At 42.1% G+C, this 20,769-nt stretch overlaps 1 protein-coding gene across 1 annotated transcript; it reads right to left on the minus strand.

The window, feature by feature from the left end:
• Positions 1 to 8,619: 8,619 nt before the first annotated feature.
• LOC127193660 (40S ribosomal protein S7-like) lies at positions 8,620 to 9,072 on the minus strand. Its single transcript, XM_051150884.1, has one exon. The coding sequence runs from the start codon at positions 9,070 to 9,072 to the stop codon at positions 8,620 to 8,622; it is 453 nt and encodes a 150-aa protein (XP_051006841.1).
• Between the last annotated feature and the right edge of the window lie 11,697 nt (positions 9,073 to 20,769).

Here is a 20,769-nt window from a genome sequence, read left to right on the forward strand (position 1 = left end):
GATCAAAGGAAATTCCACCAAGAAGATATATCACTCCTGAGTATATATGCCCCAAACACAAGAACACCTGAATTTGTAAAGGAAACATTATTAAAGCTTAAATCATACATTGATTCCCCACATATTATAAATAAATAGAAAAATAATGAAACTAACAGAGGCCATGAATCAAACAGACCTAATAGATATCTACAAAACTTTTCACCCAAACACAAAAGAATATACCTTCTTCTCAGCACCTCACAGAACCTTCTCCAAAATCAACCATATAGTCAGTCACAAAGCAAACCTCAACCAATACAAGAGGAGTGAATTAACCCATTTTTCTTCACTAGAGCTCAACAACAACAAAAATAACAAAAAGCTTACACACATGTAGAAACTGAACAACTCCCTGCTCAATGAACACAGAGGACAAGCCTGCATGTGAGCATTTTGGCATCTAGAGGCCAGTCTGGTGACAGGCAAGGCTGTGGGACCAGTGTCCCCTTCTGGCTGCATCTGAAACAGGCTGGATCCAGGGGTGGAGGGGTGGGGGTCATTGCAGATCTCTATTTCCCTGCCTCAAGGCAGTGGTTAAGGCCGGGAGCATAGTTTTCTGTTGTTGCTGAACCTGTTGGGAAGACTTTTTTCAGGCTTAAAAGATTATAAAACTATTTTTACCAGTTCCTATAAGGGGTTTAGGAACCATCCTCAGCCTTTAGTTAAGATGGCAATGAGACCACACTCTATCTTAAGAATATTTAGATAGACAAAATTTGTTCATAGTTTATCATTAAATACTAAGACTTTAGGTTTTTTTCCCTCTTAAGTTGGAATCTTAGAATTTTTAAACACAGCCCATAAAAAGAAAGTAGAACAATTTTTGATTAATAACATCATATGTAGAAAATAGGCTAAATATATTTATAAGGCAGTGATTTAGGTTTTAACATGGTGAACAAATTAATGTTAATACAGCAAAACATTATAGAGCAATGAAAAACCATATAAAACCCATTAGCCAAGAAGCCTCTAGTTAAATCCAGGGGAACGGGTGACAGGAGGAACAGCATTTATTTATTTGTCTGGGAATTAGTAAGGACATAAGTTAGAAATAAAAACATTTTCAATCAGGGTAAAAAATATAACATTGAAAATGTAAAAATCAAGATTAGGTACCCATTGTAAAACACAGAAGCTGTATTTGGAGTTTAGCATGGATTTGAACAGAGCTGAGAGCCTTTAGTGAAGATGATGACTAGTCACCTGATTGCCCTTAACAGAGACAAAAAATATTTCCACTCCTAAACTATGATTTTCCCCAAAGCAAAGATGGTGGCTAGTTCTGTGATTGCCCTCAGCCAAGATGGCCATTAGGCAATAGCTCCACCTCCTGAGCAGGTTTTACAGTTCACAATCCCAGGTTTCACAATGGGATCAAATATCCTGCAACCCTTTGCTCCATTTGGAGTTGATTTTTGTGCAGTGTTATAGATAACAGGTCTAATTTCACTCTTCTACACATGGACATCCAGTTCTCCCAGCACCATTTGTTGAAGATTCTTTTTTCTAGTGTGTATTTTTTTTACATCTTTGCCAAATATCGAATGTTTGTGGTTACACACACTCATGTTTGAGATTTCTTTGCCCATTGATTTGGGGTTTTTGGTTTTGTGCCAGTATCATGCTGTTTTTATTACTATAGCTTTATAATACAGCTTGAAACATGGTATGATAAATCTCTCTATCATTGTTATTTTTTCCTACATATTGCTTTGGTTATTCAGGGTCTTTCATGGTTCCACAGAATTTTAGGATGGATTTTTTTCTATTTCTGTGAAGAATATTGAAAAGACTCAGCATCCTGCTCCACAGATTGCTTAGCCATGTTCATTGGTGCTTTATTTACAATAGCCAGGAAGTGGAGACAACCTAAATTTCCTTCGACTGATAAATGGATAATGAAAATGTGATATGTATATGTGGTGGCTGCTCTAGGGCACCATGTATTTGGATCTTAATTGCTTGCCCCTCAAGATTCTTACTGTTCTATGAGCAAACCCTCATGTAACCAAAATGACATTTGCGTAACCTTGCTTCCAAAGCAATCCCTGATTGGCCAATAAAGTGCTGACACTGGGCTGAACAGGGAGTGACAGGAAAGAAACAAGAGAGGAGGAGAAGAAAGGGGATTGCCATGGGTTAGCGTGAATAAGAACCACGTAAGCCAGGCGTGGTGGTGCATATCTGTAATCCCAGCACTCAGGGAGGCAGAGGCAGATGGATCTCTGTGAGTTAGGCCAGCCCAGTCTACAAAGTGAGTGCAGGACAGCCAAGATTACCCTGCCCTCCCCACAAAGAACCATGTTGCTAGAAGGGGCTTGCTCTGAGAATCAGCAAATGAAGAGAAGCAACCCAGATAAAAACATGTGCAAGTACTTAAAAATTTGGATGAGAGGTACTACAGATAGGAATTATTAAAGCAAATGGCATGGGATGAGGGGCTGAGAGGTAAAAGATAGTTTAGGAGGTTAGTTTCAGCTCAGTTCCAATATATAGGCATATTTTAAAACTAACAGGTATCTATGTCTTTTATTTTTATGATAGTGGTTTAAATAATAGAAATAATTATATATGTGTTAATAATAAATATTAATAACCATACTTTATATAACACATATACACTGTGGAACATTATTCATCATAAAGAAAAGTGAAATCAGGACATTTACAGGATGGAACTAGAAAAGACAATACCAAGGTAACCTAAACCCAGAAAGACACACACCACAGGGTCTCTCTTATTTGTGGCTCCTAGGCCCCAGTGTGAGTATATAATAATCTGGAGTAACTTCAGAAACCAAGAAAGGGCTGTTGGGGAAGGGGCTCTTCAAATTGCTTCTCCGATAATTTTTTTTTATTAATTTATTCATATTACATCTCAATTGTTAGCCCCTCCCCATCTCCTCCCATTCCTCCCTCCCTCCCATTTCTCCCCTTCTCCCCTCCCCTATGTCCGTGACCTAGGGAGACTTCCTCCCCCTATACATGCTCTCAGAATATCAAGTCTCTTCTTGGTAACTAGTATTAACTTTGTACTCTTATGTGCAGGTTCATTATGCTTGTTACTACTTTCACTGGGCCTTTTCCTCCGGTGCCTGGTGATTCCCTTGTGCATTCTCATGCCATTTGTGCACAACTGCACCAGTTACATTTCTGCTGCTGTGCTAAAACGTCCTGACAGAGAGAAAGTTTGGCTCACAGTTCCAATGGGGATTCAGTCTGTCATGGAGCAGGGGCATGAGAGCAGTCTGCATTAGAGAGAAAACAGGAAGTACGGCCAGGCTATGAAACTTCAAAGCTTCCCACAGCAACAGACTCCATCCAACTCTTAAAATGTCCATAACCCTCCCAAATAGTTCAAATACATGAGCCTATGGGAGACTTTCTCTCTCTCTCTCTCTCTTTCTCTCTCTCTCTCTTTCTCTCTCTCTCTCTGTGTGTGTGTGTGTGTGTGTGTGTGTGTGTGTGTGTGTTGTTGTTGTTGTTGTTGTTTGAGACAGGGTTTCTCTGTGTATATCTTGCTGTCCTGAAACTCACTTTGTAGACCAAGCTGGCCTTGAACTCACAGAGATCACCTGCCTCCTTCCAAGTGCTGGGATTAAAGGCGTGTACTGCTATGCTCGGCTGACATTCTTATTCAGACAGGGGGAACATGTTTGCTTCCACTCCAACTTGTTGCACCTTAGTGGATGTAAAAGGACAGTCTGAACCACCAGACATGGTACCCAGGTCTCTCTTCAGTCACAGAGTATGGCTAGCTGGGGCCTGGCTCTAGTCCAGCCAAGTTCTCAGTCATCACTCCCATTTAGAGACAACGGCCCCTGACTGATACTGTTTGGACAGAAGGAAAAACAGTAATAGGGGGCAGGGACAGGGTAGGGGTACTTTTGAGACAGAACCTCAGGTAACCCAGGTTACCCTTGAGCTCCTGACCCTCCTGCTTACCACATCCAAGTGTTATTATTGCGTGTACACACCACTGTGGTGATACTGGAGATTGAACCTGGCATCTTTAATAAGCTACATAGGAACTGTACTACTGAGATACCTCCCTACCCATTTTAACTTTTGTTAAGTATTTATTTATTGTCCAAAGAAATAGGTTCAATAGTGACATTCATGTTCAAAAATATCATGTACTTTGACCATACTTATTTCCATTGCCCTCTCTTGTTCTCCTTCCCCCTTCCTGTTTATTCCCTTCGTCTTCCTATATAGTTCTCCTTCAACTTTCATGGTGTGTGTTTGTGTGTGTTTGTGTCTGTGTGTCTGTATCTGTGTACATATACCTAGGTTCCACAGGGGGGAAAATGTTAGGTGCCTTTCTGATTTTTTTTTTGTTTGTTTGCTTGGTTTGGTTTGGTTTGGTTTGGTTTTTCGAAACAGGGTTTCTGTGTAGCCTTGGCTGTCATAACTCACTTTGTAGATCAGGATGGCCTTGAATTCACAGTGATCTGCCTGCTTCTGCCTCCCAAGTGCTGGGATTAAAGGCATGTGCCACCATGCCCAACTTGTTAGTTGCCTTTCTGAATCTATTTTGCTTAAAATGATCTCAGGTATATCCATTTTCCAACAAATGGCAGCATTTTGTTCCTCTTGATGACAGAATAAAACTCCACTGTGTGTGTGTGTGTGTGTGTGTGTGTGTGTGTGTGTGTGTGTGTGTAAAAAACATTGTCCTTATCTGTTCATTTGCTGATGGGCACCTAGCTTGGCTGTTGTGAATGCAGGCAAAATAAACATGAATTTGCAAGAATCTCTGTAGTATACTGACTTAATAGTTGTTTGGGTATATTCCCAGGAGCAGTACAGCTGGATCAAATGGTCATTCTATTTTTAGTTTTCTGAGGAACCTCCACACTGATTTCCCTAACAGCTACAGTCATTTACATTGCCCCCTGCAGAATAAAGGCTGCCTTTTCCTTAGCATCTTCTTTAGTAGTTGTTTGGTTGCTTTTGGTTTCGAAGACAGTGGACAAAGACACACACACACACACACACACACACACACACACACACACAGCAAAAAAAAAAGTCAAGTTCTCTAGGACTTATGGGGTGTGTGTGTGTGTGTGTGTGTGTGTGTGTGTGTGTGTGTGTGTGTGTGTGTGTGTGTCTTCCCTTAAAGAGAATGCTCTGGTTCTTGAAAGGAAGGAAGGAAGGAAGGAAGGAAGGAAGGAAGCTTCAGGGGGAAGCTTTCAGTTGGTAGAGTGCTTGCCTAGTACTCAAGAAGCCCCAGGTTTGATCCCCAGCATGAGCTGAGTGTGTGGCACACACACTTATAATCTCAGCACCCAGGAAGTAGGAGGATCCGTACTTCACAATCACCCTTGGCTATGTAGTGATTTTAAGGCCAGCTTCGTCTACATGAACTCCATCTTCCAAAAAAATGTTTTAAAAATCACTTTAGAAATGAGAGGGTTTTTGTTTGTTTGCTTGCTTGCTTATTTATAAGTGGGGGTGGTCCTGGGGGAGGGAGAGGGAGGGAAGGAAAGAGGAATGAGGGAGGAATCAGAGAATTATTGGTGCCTTTCTCCTTTCAATCTCTTTCTGGACACATTTGCTGGCAGCATGGCTGGCTTTTGAAAGTATCTGAGAGTTGGCAACTAGCTCCAGTGAGAAAATCCAATCTCTACTCCTCCAGAGAACTCCATTGGGAAGCTATTTAACCGCTGGCTTCACCTGAGAGAGGACAGACAGCAACCCACAAGAAGCCTCCCAACTCCTCAGTGAGCTCTCAGAAGCAGCTGTGTCCTGCTCCTCAGCTTTGACGCTTCCTACTCCTTCCGCCTACAGGAATGTTCTAGAAAAAGACCTCCCTCCCATGCTCCACCCAAGCAACAGAATGGAGCTCAATGCCTTTGTTAATGCTCTCTGCAGGTTGACAACATCCTGGGAACAGAAGGGGAGCAGAAATCCTGCACTCCGGGCATAACAGCATAGCTCTCCAAAGCTAAGAACACAAAACAGATTCCTAAGAAGACTAAGAAATGTAGTATGTATATATTCAAGAAAACATTTACATAGCACCAACATAAATACAAAAAATAATTTTCTAATTTTAAAGCAGCAATGTAAGATGATATTGTGTAGAAGTTTGTTGGGAAGACTCAGAATTCATTTTCCCATGAAACAAGTGTTATAAATACTTATAAAGAAGCCATTGATACATATCTAACAGTGAGCCTGGAATCCACTTCAGTGAGTGTGTCCCTGGAGACTAGTGCGTGGAGAAAAAGAACCAAAGGGAGCCAATGGCTTGCCATTGTTACATTCAAGAGCTAAATACTGAGCACATCACAGCGTACAATATCTCAAATTTACTTAGAAAGATGAGTGCCAATGCAGATATCAAAAGGGGGTGTGATATAGAACTTTAGCATGAGTGACTCCATTGTTCTTTTTAGTCTCCTCTGCTGAGGCCCAGATGATGGTCTCCTGGAGTGTTGGTTTAATGGGAACATGGGGAACAGCAAGTCCACCATTCATTCCCATACCACCAGTGGAACCAATATCCATAACCATTATCCAAACCTTTACAGAACAGGAAATGATAGCTGGAGTCTGTGCAGGTGCCTGCACAGAGGTGAACTTACTGATGCACAAGAATTGTGAAAGCCATGTGGCTTTCCCCTCAGGGCATCACCTAATCTCCACTCTCCACTACTTCCTCCTCTTTTATCACTCATTCTCTGTTCCTTTATGTTTTCTCACTCTCTGGCATGTGCACATCACTTCCTCTCAGGCCATGAAGTAGGCACAGGTGTAGGCACAGGTACACAAAGTTATACATTTGTCCCCACTCCAGTACACTTGTATCCTCTACTGTCTCTGAAGAAATATTTCCCTCTCTGATGTAACAAAAATCTTAGAATGTGGAAGATACTTTGAGCCATCACTGCTGTCCTATGCACACATTCCTCTCTTCTGCTTCATTCGGCTGACTCCGTGTTAGTGATAGACAGAGGCAACAGTGAACTGCAAAATTCCCTTCTCTTTTCAAAATAAGCCTCTGACTTAGAAGTGAAGGCTCTATGACACCAGCCAAGGATGATGCATGCAGTAAACTTCGAACCCCTACCCACATCTACCCAATGGACAGGATGTTCCTCACATTTGAGTGGAGAGTGGGGTCTGACTTTCACATGAACTCTGGTTCCCCATATTTGACAACATCCACTGGATGGGGAGGCCTGGTGGCACTCAGAGGAAGGATAGCAGGCTACCGAGAAGAGACTTGATACCCTATGAGCATATACTGGGGGAGGAGGTCCCTCTCAGTCACAGTCATAGGGGAAGGGAGTAAGGGGAAAAGGGGAGGGAGGGAGGAATGAGAGGATACAAGGGATGGGATAACAACTGAGATGTAATATGAATGAATTAATAAAATATATTTTTAAAAAGGAAGTGAAGGTTCTTATGGTTAGTACATGAAGTATGTCCTAGTGTTTATTGTCAACTTGACACAAACTAGAGTCACTTGGGAAGAGGGACCGTCAAATGAAAATTCAGACTGGTAGGGGGTTGGAGAGATAGCTCAGAGGTTAGAGCACTGTCTGCTCGTCAGTTCAATTCCCAGCAACCTGGCTTACAGCCATCTATACTGGAACTGAGTCATTGAAGACACACCCATAAAAGGTTGTGCCTTGCCTCTAGTCATCTACACTGAGACTCTCCACGCCCCTCACTGCCCCCACATCCCCCACCTCCCACCCCTGCCATACACACACAGTTCTGACCATCATATGGTTAACAGCTTTCCACTCATATTTTTGCCTTGTCACGGGCCTGAGAAGGCAGTAAAGGGAAGTGACCAGGGACTGAGACATTTGAAACCATGACCCTAAATAAACCTTCCCTCCACTAAATTATTTCCCTCAATAAATTTTTTCACAGTGATAAACTAGAAATAATAGTCTGCTATACTCATAGATTGGTACCTTGTCTAGTAGACATCAGAGAGGCTTCGTCCAGCAGCACATGGACGTCAGTACAGAACCCACCATCAGACATTATGTAGAGAGTCTAAATTGGAGGTCTCCATCAGGCCCCATGCCTCAGAACTCAGAGAACACTGCAGAAAAGAAGGAAAACAGATTGTAGGAGCCAAGAGGGGATAGAGGACACTAGGAGAACATGGCCCACTGAATCAACCAAGCAGGGTGCATATGGGCTCACAGACACTGATGTGGCATGTGCAGGGCCTCCAGGGGTCTGCACCGAGTCCTCAGCCTGTATGTTGTAGCTGTGAGCTTGGTGGTTTTGTGGGACTCCTAACCGTGCGAGCAGGTGTGTCTCTGACACTTTCCCTGCTCCTAGGACTCTCTTTTCCTCATGTGGGTTTGTCTTGTCCAGTTTCAATATTAGGGTTTTTACCTTGCCTTGTATTTTGTTTTGTCATGTTTGCTTGTCTCTTGGAGGCCTGCTCTTTTCTGAAGGAAGACAGAGGGAGTGGGTAGGGGAAAAGGAAGATGGGAGGAGTTGGCAGAAGTGGTGGTCAAGATATATCGTGTAAGAGAAGAATACATTTATTTATTTACTTACTTACTTATTATGAATGACATTTTTTCCCAGTCATTTTCCTGGGAATTCAAATACAACATCCTTGCCCGTGAGCTTCTTATACACACCAGAAAAAGTTTCACCCATCTGCTCCACGTTTTTCTGTTGTGCTTTGTCTAAATGAACCTTGATGAGCTGGCTGCTATGAAGTGTCACACTGATCCGCTTTCCCACAATTTCAATTGGGAAGACCGAGTCCTCAAGGATAGTATCTTGTTCTGCTATCAGGGTGCAGCTTTGGAGCACTTTTGCTTGTTTTTCATAAGGCTTTATGCTTATGTGCTTTCTACTAAATTTTCTCCCCAATTCACAAACTAACCGATTTTCTGAAAAGATTTCAGCTGAAGAACTGATACTTATGATAGCTTTTCCAGCACCACCATCTTCAGTTTCCATGGCCACCGTGTTGTTGATTTCCCGTAGCTGTGCCTTCAGATCTGCATTCATCTCCAGCTCAAGCAGCATCTTGGGAGATGCCAGACTCGAACTCAGCCAAATTCACAACCTTATCAATGGAATAAAATTGGAGACCTTGAAATAAACCCACACACCTACAGACACTTGGTATTTGACAAAGAAGCCAAATCCATACAATGGAAAAAAGATAGCATCTTCAACAAATGGTGCTATTCTAACTAGATATAGAAAAATGCAAACAGACCCTTATTTATCACCCTGTACAAAACTAAAAATCCAAGTGGATTAAAGATCTCAACATAAAACTAGATACACCAAATCTGTTAGAAAAAAAAGTCGGGGAAAGCCTTGAGCTTGTTGGCACAGGAAACAACTTCCTGAACAGAACACCAACAGCTCTGGGACTAAAGTCAACAATTAATAAATGAGGCCACATGAAACTGAAAAGCTTCTGTAAGGCAAAGGACACTGTCAACAGAACAGAACAACAGCCTACAGACTAGGAAAAGATCTTCACTAACCTTACATTTGACAGAGGGATAATATCCAAAATATATAAAGAACTCAAGAAATTAAACACCACCAAACCAAATAATCCAATTTCAGTACGGAACTAAAGAGAGAATTCTCACAGAGGAATATCCAATGACTGAGAAACATTTAAAGATCTCTAATCATCAGGGAAATACAAATCCAAACAACTCTGAGATTCCATCTTACACTTATCAGAATGGCTTAAATCAATAACTCAAGTGACAGCACATGATGGTGAGGATGTGTAGAAAGAAGAACACTCCTCCATTGCTGGTGGGAGTGCAAACTTGTACAACTTTGGAAATCAATCTGGTGCTTTCTCAGAAAGTTGGGAATAGTTTTACCTCAAAACCTAACTATTCCACTCCTGGGCATATACCTGAAAGATGCTCCAGCATACAAGGACATTTGCAGCTTTATTCATAATAGCCAGTATCTGTAAACAACCTAGATGACCCTCAACCAAAGAATGGACAAAAAAACTGTGGTACATTTACACAATGGAATACTATTCAGCTTTTAAAAACAAGGAAATTTATAGGTAAATGGATGGAACTAGAAATGATCATCCTGAGTGAGGTAATCCAGACCCAGAAAGACACACAGGGTATATACTCACTTATAAGCAAATATTAGCCACAAAATAGAGGATAACCACACTACGATACATAGACCTAAAGAAGCTAAATAACAAGGAGGACCCTATGGAGCATGCTTAATTCTTATTCAGAAGGACAAATGGAATAGACACCAGAAACAGTTGAAGAGAAGGAATAGGACAGGAGCCCACCATAGAGATGCCCTGAAAGACTCCATCCTGCAGGGGATGGAAGCAGATGCTGAGACTCACAGCTAAACTTTGGGGTGGAGTGCAGCAAGTCTTATGGAAGGCTTAGGAGATAGAATGACCTGGAGGGGACAGGAGCTCCACAAGGAGACCAATGGAGCCAACAATTCTGAGCAAGGGGAGGGGGAAGCTGCAGAAACTGATGCACCAACCAAGGACCATGCATGGTGAGGACCTAGATCCCCTGCTCAGATGTAGTTTATAGACAGCACAGTCTCCTTGTGGGTCCCATAATAAGGGACTCTGGTGCCCATTTGTTGATCACTTCCCCCTGGTGTGGTGGCCCCCTGGTGGGGCAGTCCAGATGAGACTTGGTAGGCTGAGGTCAGACAACAGGGGAGGAGAGCTCCCCTTTCTAAGTACTAGGGGAGGGGGAAGAGGCCATGAACAAGAGAGGGATCAGGAGGCAATGAGGGAGGGGGCTACAATCAGGATATAAAGTGAACAAATTAAAAAATTAATTAATTAATGTTTTAAAAGATTCACAATCTTGGTGCTTGAGCTGAACATGGGATCCTCCTTATGGAGTGCTGGTGTAGAAAGAGGAAAGTCTATTTTTCAATTAAAAAAAAAATATATATATATATATATATATATGCTTTGATGTTGAAAAAATTTTCTCCTTGATCAGCAGTGTAATGGTAGCTAGAGTTTCCTAACATCACACCCTCTGGACAGTTTGTGGACTAATATGCACGGCACCAGAAGTTCTATTCTCGTCTCAATAACTCAAGTAAAAATACGACACTTGGCCAAATTACATCCTCTAGCGGGTAGAGAGGTTGTGCATTGTGTTCTTGTTCCTTGTTTACCTAGATTTGTTTCTTCACAATGTCTCTGACAGGAAGGATAGATTTTCCGGCATCCAGCTGTGGCTATAAGTTTGTTGTGTAACTTTTGATTATGTGGCTCTTTCTCTCTGCATGGTGAAGAGCATGGAGACTGATTTCTGTAGTGGAGCATACAAGCCAGCAATGTTCTCATTACTTCTTGGGTGATGCTGCATACTCAGATGATGGGTTAAGGAAGGGCATGCTCCCTCCGCAGACCTCAGTGCTCATGTAATCCACTCAGTGGAAGGATGCTAGCCTAACAACCCAAATGCATCCAGAGACACGCAACTCACAACTGCTACATAGATGTTTATGTCTCTGCTGAATCCTTGTTAAGGAGCAGTTACCCTCCTAATTATTTTCCTCTGGTGCTCTTGGTGAGACCATACACCCTGAGGGACTAGAAAGATGTGTATCCATAAGTCTGCTCTCCTCTGATAGCAGGTATTTCTCATGAAAGCTTGCTCATTAGCAATTAAGAAGAAATCAAGAATCCCTTGTTTCATTACTATTTGTTAGGTCAGTGTTTTCAATCATTGTCTTATACTTTCAGGACGCAACTTAAATTAAGATTTACTTTTTTGTTCACAGCAGCCTACAGTTTCCTTATGAGATTGTAAAGGCTCTGAATTAGCTAAAATGGCATGTTATATATAGTTATCACTAATTATAATTAAGTTGTACATAAGTCTTACTTACAAAAAGCTACAGTCTAGTTGGGCAAGAGACCTAAATAAATCATTTTGACATAATAAAGCTCAGCTCATTTCCTTGACTTTCTTAAGACAATGTGCCAAGGAACTCCCTCAAAGGTACCGAGGCCGTGAGCATTGAGTGGGGGAGGGAAGTGAAGGAAAAGGGTGTCACCACGGGAGGGAAGTGAAGGAAAAGGGTGCCACCATGAGAGGGAAGTGAAGGAAAAGGGTGCCACCACGAGAGGGAAGTGAAGGAAAAGGGTGCCACCACGAGAGGGAAGTAAAGGAAAAGGGTGCCACCACGAGAGGGAAGTGAAGGAAAAGGGTGCCACCACGAGAGGGAAGTGAAGAAAAAGGGTGCCACCACGAGAGGGAAGTGAAGGAAAAGGGTGCCACCACGAGAGGGAAGTGAAGGAAAAGGGTGCCACCACGAGAGGGAAGTGAAGGAAAAGGGTGCCACCACGAGAGGGAAGTGAAGGAAAAGGGTGCCACCACGAGAGGGAAGTGAAGGAAAAGGGTGCCACCACGAGAGGGAAGTGAAGGAAAAGGGTGCCACCACGAGAGGGAAGTGAAGGAAAAGGGTGCCACCACGAGAGGGAAGTGAAGGAAAAGGGTGCCACCACGAGAGGGAAGTGAAGGAAAAGGGTGCCACCACGGGAGGGAAGTGAAGGAAAAGGATGCCACCACGGGGAGCTGTTGCTTGCGGTTATCCCAGTTGTTTGACAGACGATGACCAGGGTCTTTAGCCAACACCCATGATCGTTCTTAACCACTCGCGTGGCACAGCTAACAAGAGGTCTGCTGAACTGGCTTAATGAGTTGAAATGATTCAACTGTAATTAGCGTACTTATTAGTTTAACATGGATCAATGCTTCTAATGCCTCTGAAAAGACATTAATCTGAAAGATAAATTAAGACCTTCCTACACTTCATTCATACTATTGAGATACCTACTCTTGGTATAAATTATTAACACTACCTTCAAAACATTTCCAATCATACTGGACTCAACTCATCAGAATAAATGTAAGTAAGTTTCAGCGTAAGTTGTTTTCTGAGGCTTCCCAAAAATCCCAAGGAAAGACTAGAAGGAGCTGTTTCCCAGACAGGATCAGACTCTGACCGACTGTGACAGGAAGGAGCTGCATTTTCAGAAAACCCTACGGTAGTGCTTTCCAGCCACATCCTGGCTGGTGCAGCAGAAAAGGGCAGGTGGCCAGGTCCCCACTCTGTGGCGTCACCTGTTGCCTTTGAGCCCCCATCCATCAGGCCAAACACAGAATCAATACCTAGTTGCCTAGCAGGGGTTTTTGAGGTTATCACTCTAGATCCTTCATTTGATGGATGTATAATATTGATCAAATTGACTGAGAGTTGAAAAGCTGCTTTCTGTTGCAGTTTGGTGACTTACCATTTTCTGCCAGATAAAGAAGTTTCCACAAAAGAAAAAAATTACTTTTCCAGGGTCTGCCCTTGCTCTATAGAAGCAGACCAATAGCTAAGACGCTTAAGTGGAAACAGCAAGACAATGCAGGCTTCACTGAGGACTATGCCAATGTTGACAGAGAATTTCTCCATTTTATGAGTGTTCTGAAAATTACAATTTATTTTAGTAGGAATGAATATTTTTAAAACATTCTTTGGGAATTTCAAAGTAAATCCTATTAAATACCTAAGATATGGTCCTTGAATAATACTAAATGAAAATAACAGTTTTCAAAAGATACAGCTACCAAAGTTCTGATCTATTTTATGATAAATGCTCATTTATCTAAAGTGTTCCTGAATACTGGGATTTTTTTTTTTTAATTAGATTACAGTGGGGATAACAAAAGATTCAAGTTCCAGCCAGACTCTTTCCTCATTTTCATATTTATAACTACTTTCTCCAATAGCAAGAGGCATATATAACAAAACTACTAGCCCAAACTTCTGCAAAAATGTTTACTAATCAGGGTTCAATATCTATCAAGACTGCATTTCCCCCTTGCACACTGCATAATGCAGATATTACTTTCCTGCCCTCATACTCACTGTCCTGGTTAGCTGTCTATCAACTTGATAGCAGCTGGAGTTATCTGGAGAGACTGAGAAGGTGTCTTCACCGGGTTGCCTGGAGGCAAGTCTGTAGGGCATTTTCTTCATTGCCAACTGATGAGAGGTCCCAGCTCAATGTGCAAGGCGTCACACCTGGGGAGGTGATCCTGGATGTCATAAGAAAGCTGACTGAAAGCTGACTGGTAGTAAGCCAGTTAGCGGGGTTCTTCCCTGTTTCATTTCCTGCCTTGGGTTCCTGCCCTGACTTTTCTGCACGGTAGACTATAAATGTAAGCTGTAATAACCTCTTTCTTCCCCAAGTTGTTTTTGTTTGCGGTCTTCTATCATATCAACAGAAACCTAACTAGAGTACTCACTGTTCTGAACGCCATGGAATACTTCAGCCTATGCTTGAACTTAGGAACAAATCACACCACTACATGAAAGTCTGGGTTATCTGGCTCAACACACATGGGCGGCATTTGTGTGGCCATGTCTATGAGTTATTCATTCTTCTTATAAGTGAACAATATTCCATGGCATGAATACTCCATAATTTGCTTACCCATGTTGTTGATGGAAATTGGCTTTGCTTTTTGTCTACACCCTTCCACCCTCCCAAGGGCTAAGACACTTAATGTTAGATCTACTATTACAAAATTTGAATTTGTGTGTGTGTGAACATGTGTAAATATGGTAGTCAAAGGTCAATGTCAGGTGTCTTCCTTGGGAACTGTTACCTTATTTTGTATGTGGTATGTGTTTGTATGTGCTGTGAGTGCACACACGTAAAGGTGCGTATACACATACAGGCGCCTGCATATGCACATGGAAGAACAGGTTTGAAGTCAAGTGTCTTCAGTTGCTTTCCACTTTGTTTCATTTCATTTGAGACAGGGTATCACTATGTAGCACTAGCTAGTCCAAAACTCATCATGTAGTTCAGGCTGGCCCTGAACTCAGAGATCTTCCTGTCTCTGCTTCCTCAGTACTGGGGTTAAAGGTGTGCACTAGCACACCCAGCTCAGTGTATGGGCTCCAGTTTGTGACTTGTAGTTTTGAGACATTTCTTCCTCTCTATGGTACCCAGTACAGCATTGCTTTTTCTGTGATGGAGGTTAAACCCAGGGCCTTGGACACACACTACAAGTGCTCTACCACCAAACCACAACTCCAACATTCTACCTTATTTTTTTGAAACATGGTCTCTCATTGAGTCTGGAGCTTACAGATTAGGGTAGTCTAGCCGACCAGCAAGCCAGGGATTCTCATGTGTCCTCCTCCCCAGAACTGAGATTACAGGTTTACACTGTACTCACTGACTAAAAATATACCTTGACTTAATTCCAAAGTTTAGTTTATTGCTAACAATAAAAACAAAAAGGTGTAAGATTCGCGTGAACATTTGAGCCTTCAGAGAGCTGTTTTTAGTTGAGGGTGATGGGTGCTGTTTGATGGGGAGGTGGTTGCTGAAGATTAGGACTGTGTCAGTTTCTTAAAATAAGACAATAAATCAAGAATGAAGTTTTCTGCATTGCCTGCTGGCCCTTTCCTGACAGATTTCTCTGTAGCATGTCATGCTGTTTGACAGCCTTTTGCTCACAGGACAACCTGTCAAAATAGAAGTTGCTAAGTGGAGGGGACATATGCACAGTCCCACACTCAGACAGCTGAAGCTGGAAGGCCCTTGAGCCAGAGTTTGGAGCTATCCAGTGTTACACATTGTCCACTCTAAATATAAGTAGTGGGACCGTAACTGTGGCCTTCGGTCCAGCCTGGGAAACAGGGTTAAGGGCCAGTCTGTTTAAATACAGAAATTAAAACACTGCATGCTTCGTCAGCTAAGTGTGCAGTGGTATAAATCCACTTATCTTTTTGCCAGCGTGCAGTGTCTTCACCAGCAGGTTCCATGCCAGGAAAGATTAAGAGGCAGCTCCTCACGCACTAGGACTTCATCGTGAAACCACATCTCCAGGCTTCGTCCCCATCGGCAGCTACTTCCTCTGTTGCAGCCTTGAGGCCTCAAAGCTCCCTACAGGGGGAGTTATTTCTTCTAAGCTCCTGTGAACACTGTTGCTTGATCTCTTCGTATGACTCATTTTTTAAACGTTATTTTACGTACATTAGTGTTTTGCCAGCATCTATGTCTGTGTGAGGGTGTTGGATCCCCTCGAACTGTAGTTAGACAGTTGTGAACTGCCAGGTGGGTCCTGGGAATTGAACCCAGGTCCTCTGGAGGAGCAGCCAATGCTCTTAACTGCTGAGCCATCTTTCCAGATCCATGACTCATGTTTTTAATGGCTCTAGAATGACAAGTGCTTTCCAGAAGGTTTACTTTGTCCACATTCTTGGAAGAAATCATTATCTGTGACAATTACAGACTTATAAAATGAATTTATTAAATATTAAAGCTTTAAGGTCTAACTACTCCTTGGCCCATGGGCTACAAAATAAATATTGTATTCAAAGGTATAGCAAACACATTAACTGGGGTCTAGTGGCACTGGACTGAAAGCCCAGATACATGGAAGGCCAAGGCAGGAGGATTTCAAGTTCAAGACCAGCCTGAGATAGAGTACTTCAAGTCCAGCCTAGTGACTTAATAAGAATCTATCTTAAAATAGTAAAGGGTTGAGGAAACAGCTCAGTTGTAGAGGGCCTTGCCTAGCATATATGAGGCCCATGGGGTTCTGTCCTTCACTGAGGTACCACAGGGATGTAAAAAAATTAATTTAGTTTTTAAAAAGTAATTCCAAAGTGAGTTGAGAGATTTTAAAGATTTTTCAAGATTTTTATTATTTTTACTTGTGCATGAGTGTACACACACACACGCCCCACATATGTGCAAATGCCTATAGATAGCAAACTAGGGCATCAGATCCTCTGGAGCTGGACTTACATGCAATGCAGTACATAAGACAAGCTGCTTGGCACATGTGCCATCTCTCCAATATCAGAGATTTTAAAAAACTTATATTAGTGTGAATTTATTCACTTGGAAGTTGTACTAATGCTCAAAAAGGATGCTGTAGGGAGTAGGTTGGAGGAAGACACAGAAGGGATGCCTAACTTACAATAAAGGGAGGAAGGGAGGCTGAATCTGGAGATCGCTAGACAGCAGTGTGCTGAAGCTGATGTTTATCCATCAGTACTCCCCAGAAACACAGGTTGGTAATCTTCAGAGGGAGATGCCTAGGCACTTCTGTTCCCAAAGGTCACGGTGAGATAAAGGGGCACTAACAGCTGTTCCTACATCTGCATTCATGAAACAATTCTCAAATTTATGCTCATAGCTGACTACAGAACTTCTTTTCCTGAGACACGAAGCAGTCTATGTGTGTTGGTCTTCCAAGTACTGGGATTTTACTACACCTGTGTATGTGTGTACATGTCACATGCACACACTTAACTGACTCTGAGATAACAAGAAAAAGAAGATTCAGCTTGAGTTATGTTGTCAGGTCATTGTAGTGTGGTTTTTGTTTGTTTGTTTTTTTAAGTAGGCATCCACTGCATGTTGGCCTCATGCCAGGTTAAACAACAACAAGATATGAAAACTAACTAAGCCTCAGGTCTACAGTAGAGACTTTTAGAGAACAGCAGCCTCCAGGAGACCTGAAACCTTTACTCTGGTGAGCCTTCTATGTCAGCCTTAGTACAGGGTATGGACCAATAAATACTTGATGAATGAACATAGAAATGAATATGAGTAGATTCACATATTCTATATTCTAGAGAACATTTTACCTTTTGAGAATCTCAGCCAAAGCAACAGTAGTTTGTCCCACCAGCATGCCCTGTGTCTGATAACACCAATGCTACGTAAGCATTCTGGAAGAGAAGTTGGAAGAAGGGCAGATTGATATACATGCTTTTGCCCCTATTGGCTCTGTTCTGCAACAAGATGTCACCCAAATTCATAAATGTCTCCTTTGAACTGAAGGAGGCAATAGAAATGAACTCACGAGATCTGAACAATTGGCAGCAGCACAGCCAAGGAAGTGAGCATCCACCTTCTACTCTGTGTACCAGCTGTGCTCTAGCCCTCCACTGTGGGCAGAGGAACACTCAGGCAAGCTCTTTTCTCTCTGCCTAGTTTTAGGGCTGTCATATCTCCACTCCTTAGCCCTACTTTCCCCTAAGAGGACTGTATGTGTTTGCTGGTCAAATACACTTGATAAAATTCATTCCTGTTCCCACTATCCAGAAATTTTCACTTCTTCAACCCTACATCCTGAGTAAAAAATCGAGGGTGACATTCAAAACCAAACCTTACTTCTCACATGATAAAACCCAGTAATTATTCTGCTTTCTCAAGTCAGACAGTCCTGCTAATCTGACACGAACCATGCAGAATTAGTACTTTCCTTCCCCCTCAATACCAATGGAGCTAAGTGACTCCACCCTGCCCTGCACCAGTCCATTGTCACAACCCCCTCCCTCCCTTTGCCACCGCTCTACTCCAGCATCTTTTCATCCGCCCGGACAAACCATCTTCTGTAAGCTGGTGCCCCACTCACCAGCTTAAGTAATGTTGGTGTTCATTCTTTTACTGAGTGACAGGAGCAGAAGATACTCAACTATGTGACACAATGGGGAAGAATTTTACTTAACCTATATTTCAGTTAAAAGAGACTGACCATATTTATCACTTGTCTATGATAACCTTCAAGTAAGTAATTCATGTGGCAAAATGTATTCAACACTGAAGTTACACAGAACTTTGAGTCTTTGATGACTCCAACAATGCTTCTAGAATATTGCAGTGCTCATAAATCATCACTATGCCTAGCTTTGGATAAACTGTAGTTTTGGATAAACTTGATGGACAGACCAGATTTGCCTGTGTGAACTGGATGACGCAGCAAGTCTTGCACGTGACTGGAAAAGCTACAGATCACTGGGCAGCTTCCTGGTGTTGGGCTCAGCACAATTTTACTCATCAGATAGTTATGTCCCTCTGTGTGCCTGACAGGATTGTTAAATCTCTGGTTCTCCTTTTGGCTACTGTATACCATGCTCATCTGTGACTACCTTACCAACCAGGACAGGTGCCATGCCTCTGTGTCTAATGTTTAAGTACAGGTTTGTTCCGATTCTCCCAGTGTCACTTTTAATTAAATGAAGAAGTTTCTCAGGGTCTTTCTCTTGGGTTCATCTGACCTGTTAGGAACAATACATTATTAAAGTGTGATTTGGTTTTCAACTAACTCATTTGCAGTTTTTAAGTTTCTAATTACAAGAGAATTTAATCCAGACTCCCATGCAAAAATGAGACAAACTAAGCAATGCAGGTACATCCTCACTCCTTCCTTCCCCCTACTGTATATTTGCCCAACTTGGGGAAGGGATGGTAAATTCACTGATTCATGATTGATTCAAACCTTTCCTCATGATTTTTAACAAATTTCTATGTACATGTGTTTTGTCTGCATGCCTGCCTGTGTACCATGTGAATGCTTGGTGCTCACATGGGCAGAAAGCGGCACTGGATTCCCTGGAATTAGATTTACAGATGGTTGTGAGCTGCCATGAGTGTGCTAGAAATTGAACCCAATCCTCTGGAAAAGCAGCCAGTGCTCTTTACCATCAAGCCATTTTTTTTTTCCAGACCCTTTATTCAACATTTACTTCACTCAAAGTCTGTGGGAGAGAAATGACTCAGCAGACCAGATATCTAACCTGTCTCTGCTATCACAGACTGCTGTACACACTTCAGTCTTCTTCATGGGTTTTAAATGGATGTTAGTTACTCACTCAGAAATATGGAGGGAGAAATCTGATAACTAGAAAAAGGCTTTAGATAAGCTACTGTCTCGTAGCAAATTGCTACATTTTCTGAGAAGGGTTATCAATTTTGGCACTAATACATTTTTTCTGGAATCCTTAATTTTTCTTCATGTGTGCATCTAAAGAGAAACGCTCCTTTCCACCAATACAGAGTTTCTCTGTGTAGCCCTGGCTGTCCTGGAACTCTCTATATAGACCAGGCTGGCCTCAAGTTCAGAGATTGGCCAGTTCAGCGTCCTGAGTGCTGAGATTAAAAACATGCACCACTGCAACATTTTTTTTTTTTTTTTTTTTAAAGACAAGGTTTCTCTGGGCAGCCTTGGCTATCCTGGACTAGTTTTGCAGACCAGGCTGCCCTCAAACTCACAGATCCACCAGTCTCTCCCTCCTTAAGTGCTAAGATTATAAGCTTGTGCTGCTGCGCTCAGCCACAATCTTATAGAGGTATTTTAACTTAACAGGTTAGAAAATGTCTTGTCATTGCTGGAGACTTAACCAGGACCTTGCATATATTAGAACAAGTGTATCTAATCAATCATATTTAGCATTAGCTACAAAGACAGCCATATTTCACTGTTCCTTTAAATATGGACAGAGTAAATAAAACAGGATCATATGAGTAAGTAGGCACTAAGGCCACACCTATTACTTCTCTGAGTTGCTCTCTAGATGAAGGTACAAAATAGCCCTACATAGGTTCAAAATAACCTCAGTTGCTTCACTTAGCAGGCTGCTGTGTGCATCTTCATTATGAGTCCACTAGCAAGACTTATTTTGTTTCATAGAAGGCATAGGCTAAGATCCATTATTGGGTGAAAACAATCGTTTGCCTGTTTTACGCGTCTCCACACTCTATAGATAGTCCTCTTCCTCTTGTCTGAGATTTCATTTCCCATAATTTTGTATCCATGTGAAACTATAGCCCAAATATATTAAGTGAAAGATTCTAGAAATTAACAAGTCCTAAATTTTAAGCTGGATACCACTCAGAGTATCATGCTGAACTCT

Source organism: Acomys russatus, chromosome 9, assembly GCF_903995435.1.
Source record: "Acomys russatus chromosome 9, mAcoRus1.1, whole genome shotgun sequence".
Classification (NCBI taxonomy): Eukaryota; Metazoa; Chordata; class Mammalia; order Rodentia; family Muridae; genus Acomys; species Acomys russatus.

Coding starts and splice junctions, on each gene's coding strand:
- LOC127193660 (XM_051150884.1), bottom strand. CDS start 9,072: ATGCTGCTTGAGCTGGAGATGAATGCAGATCTGAAGGCACAGCTACGG.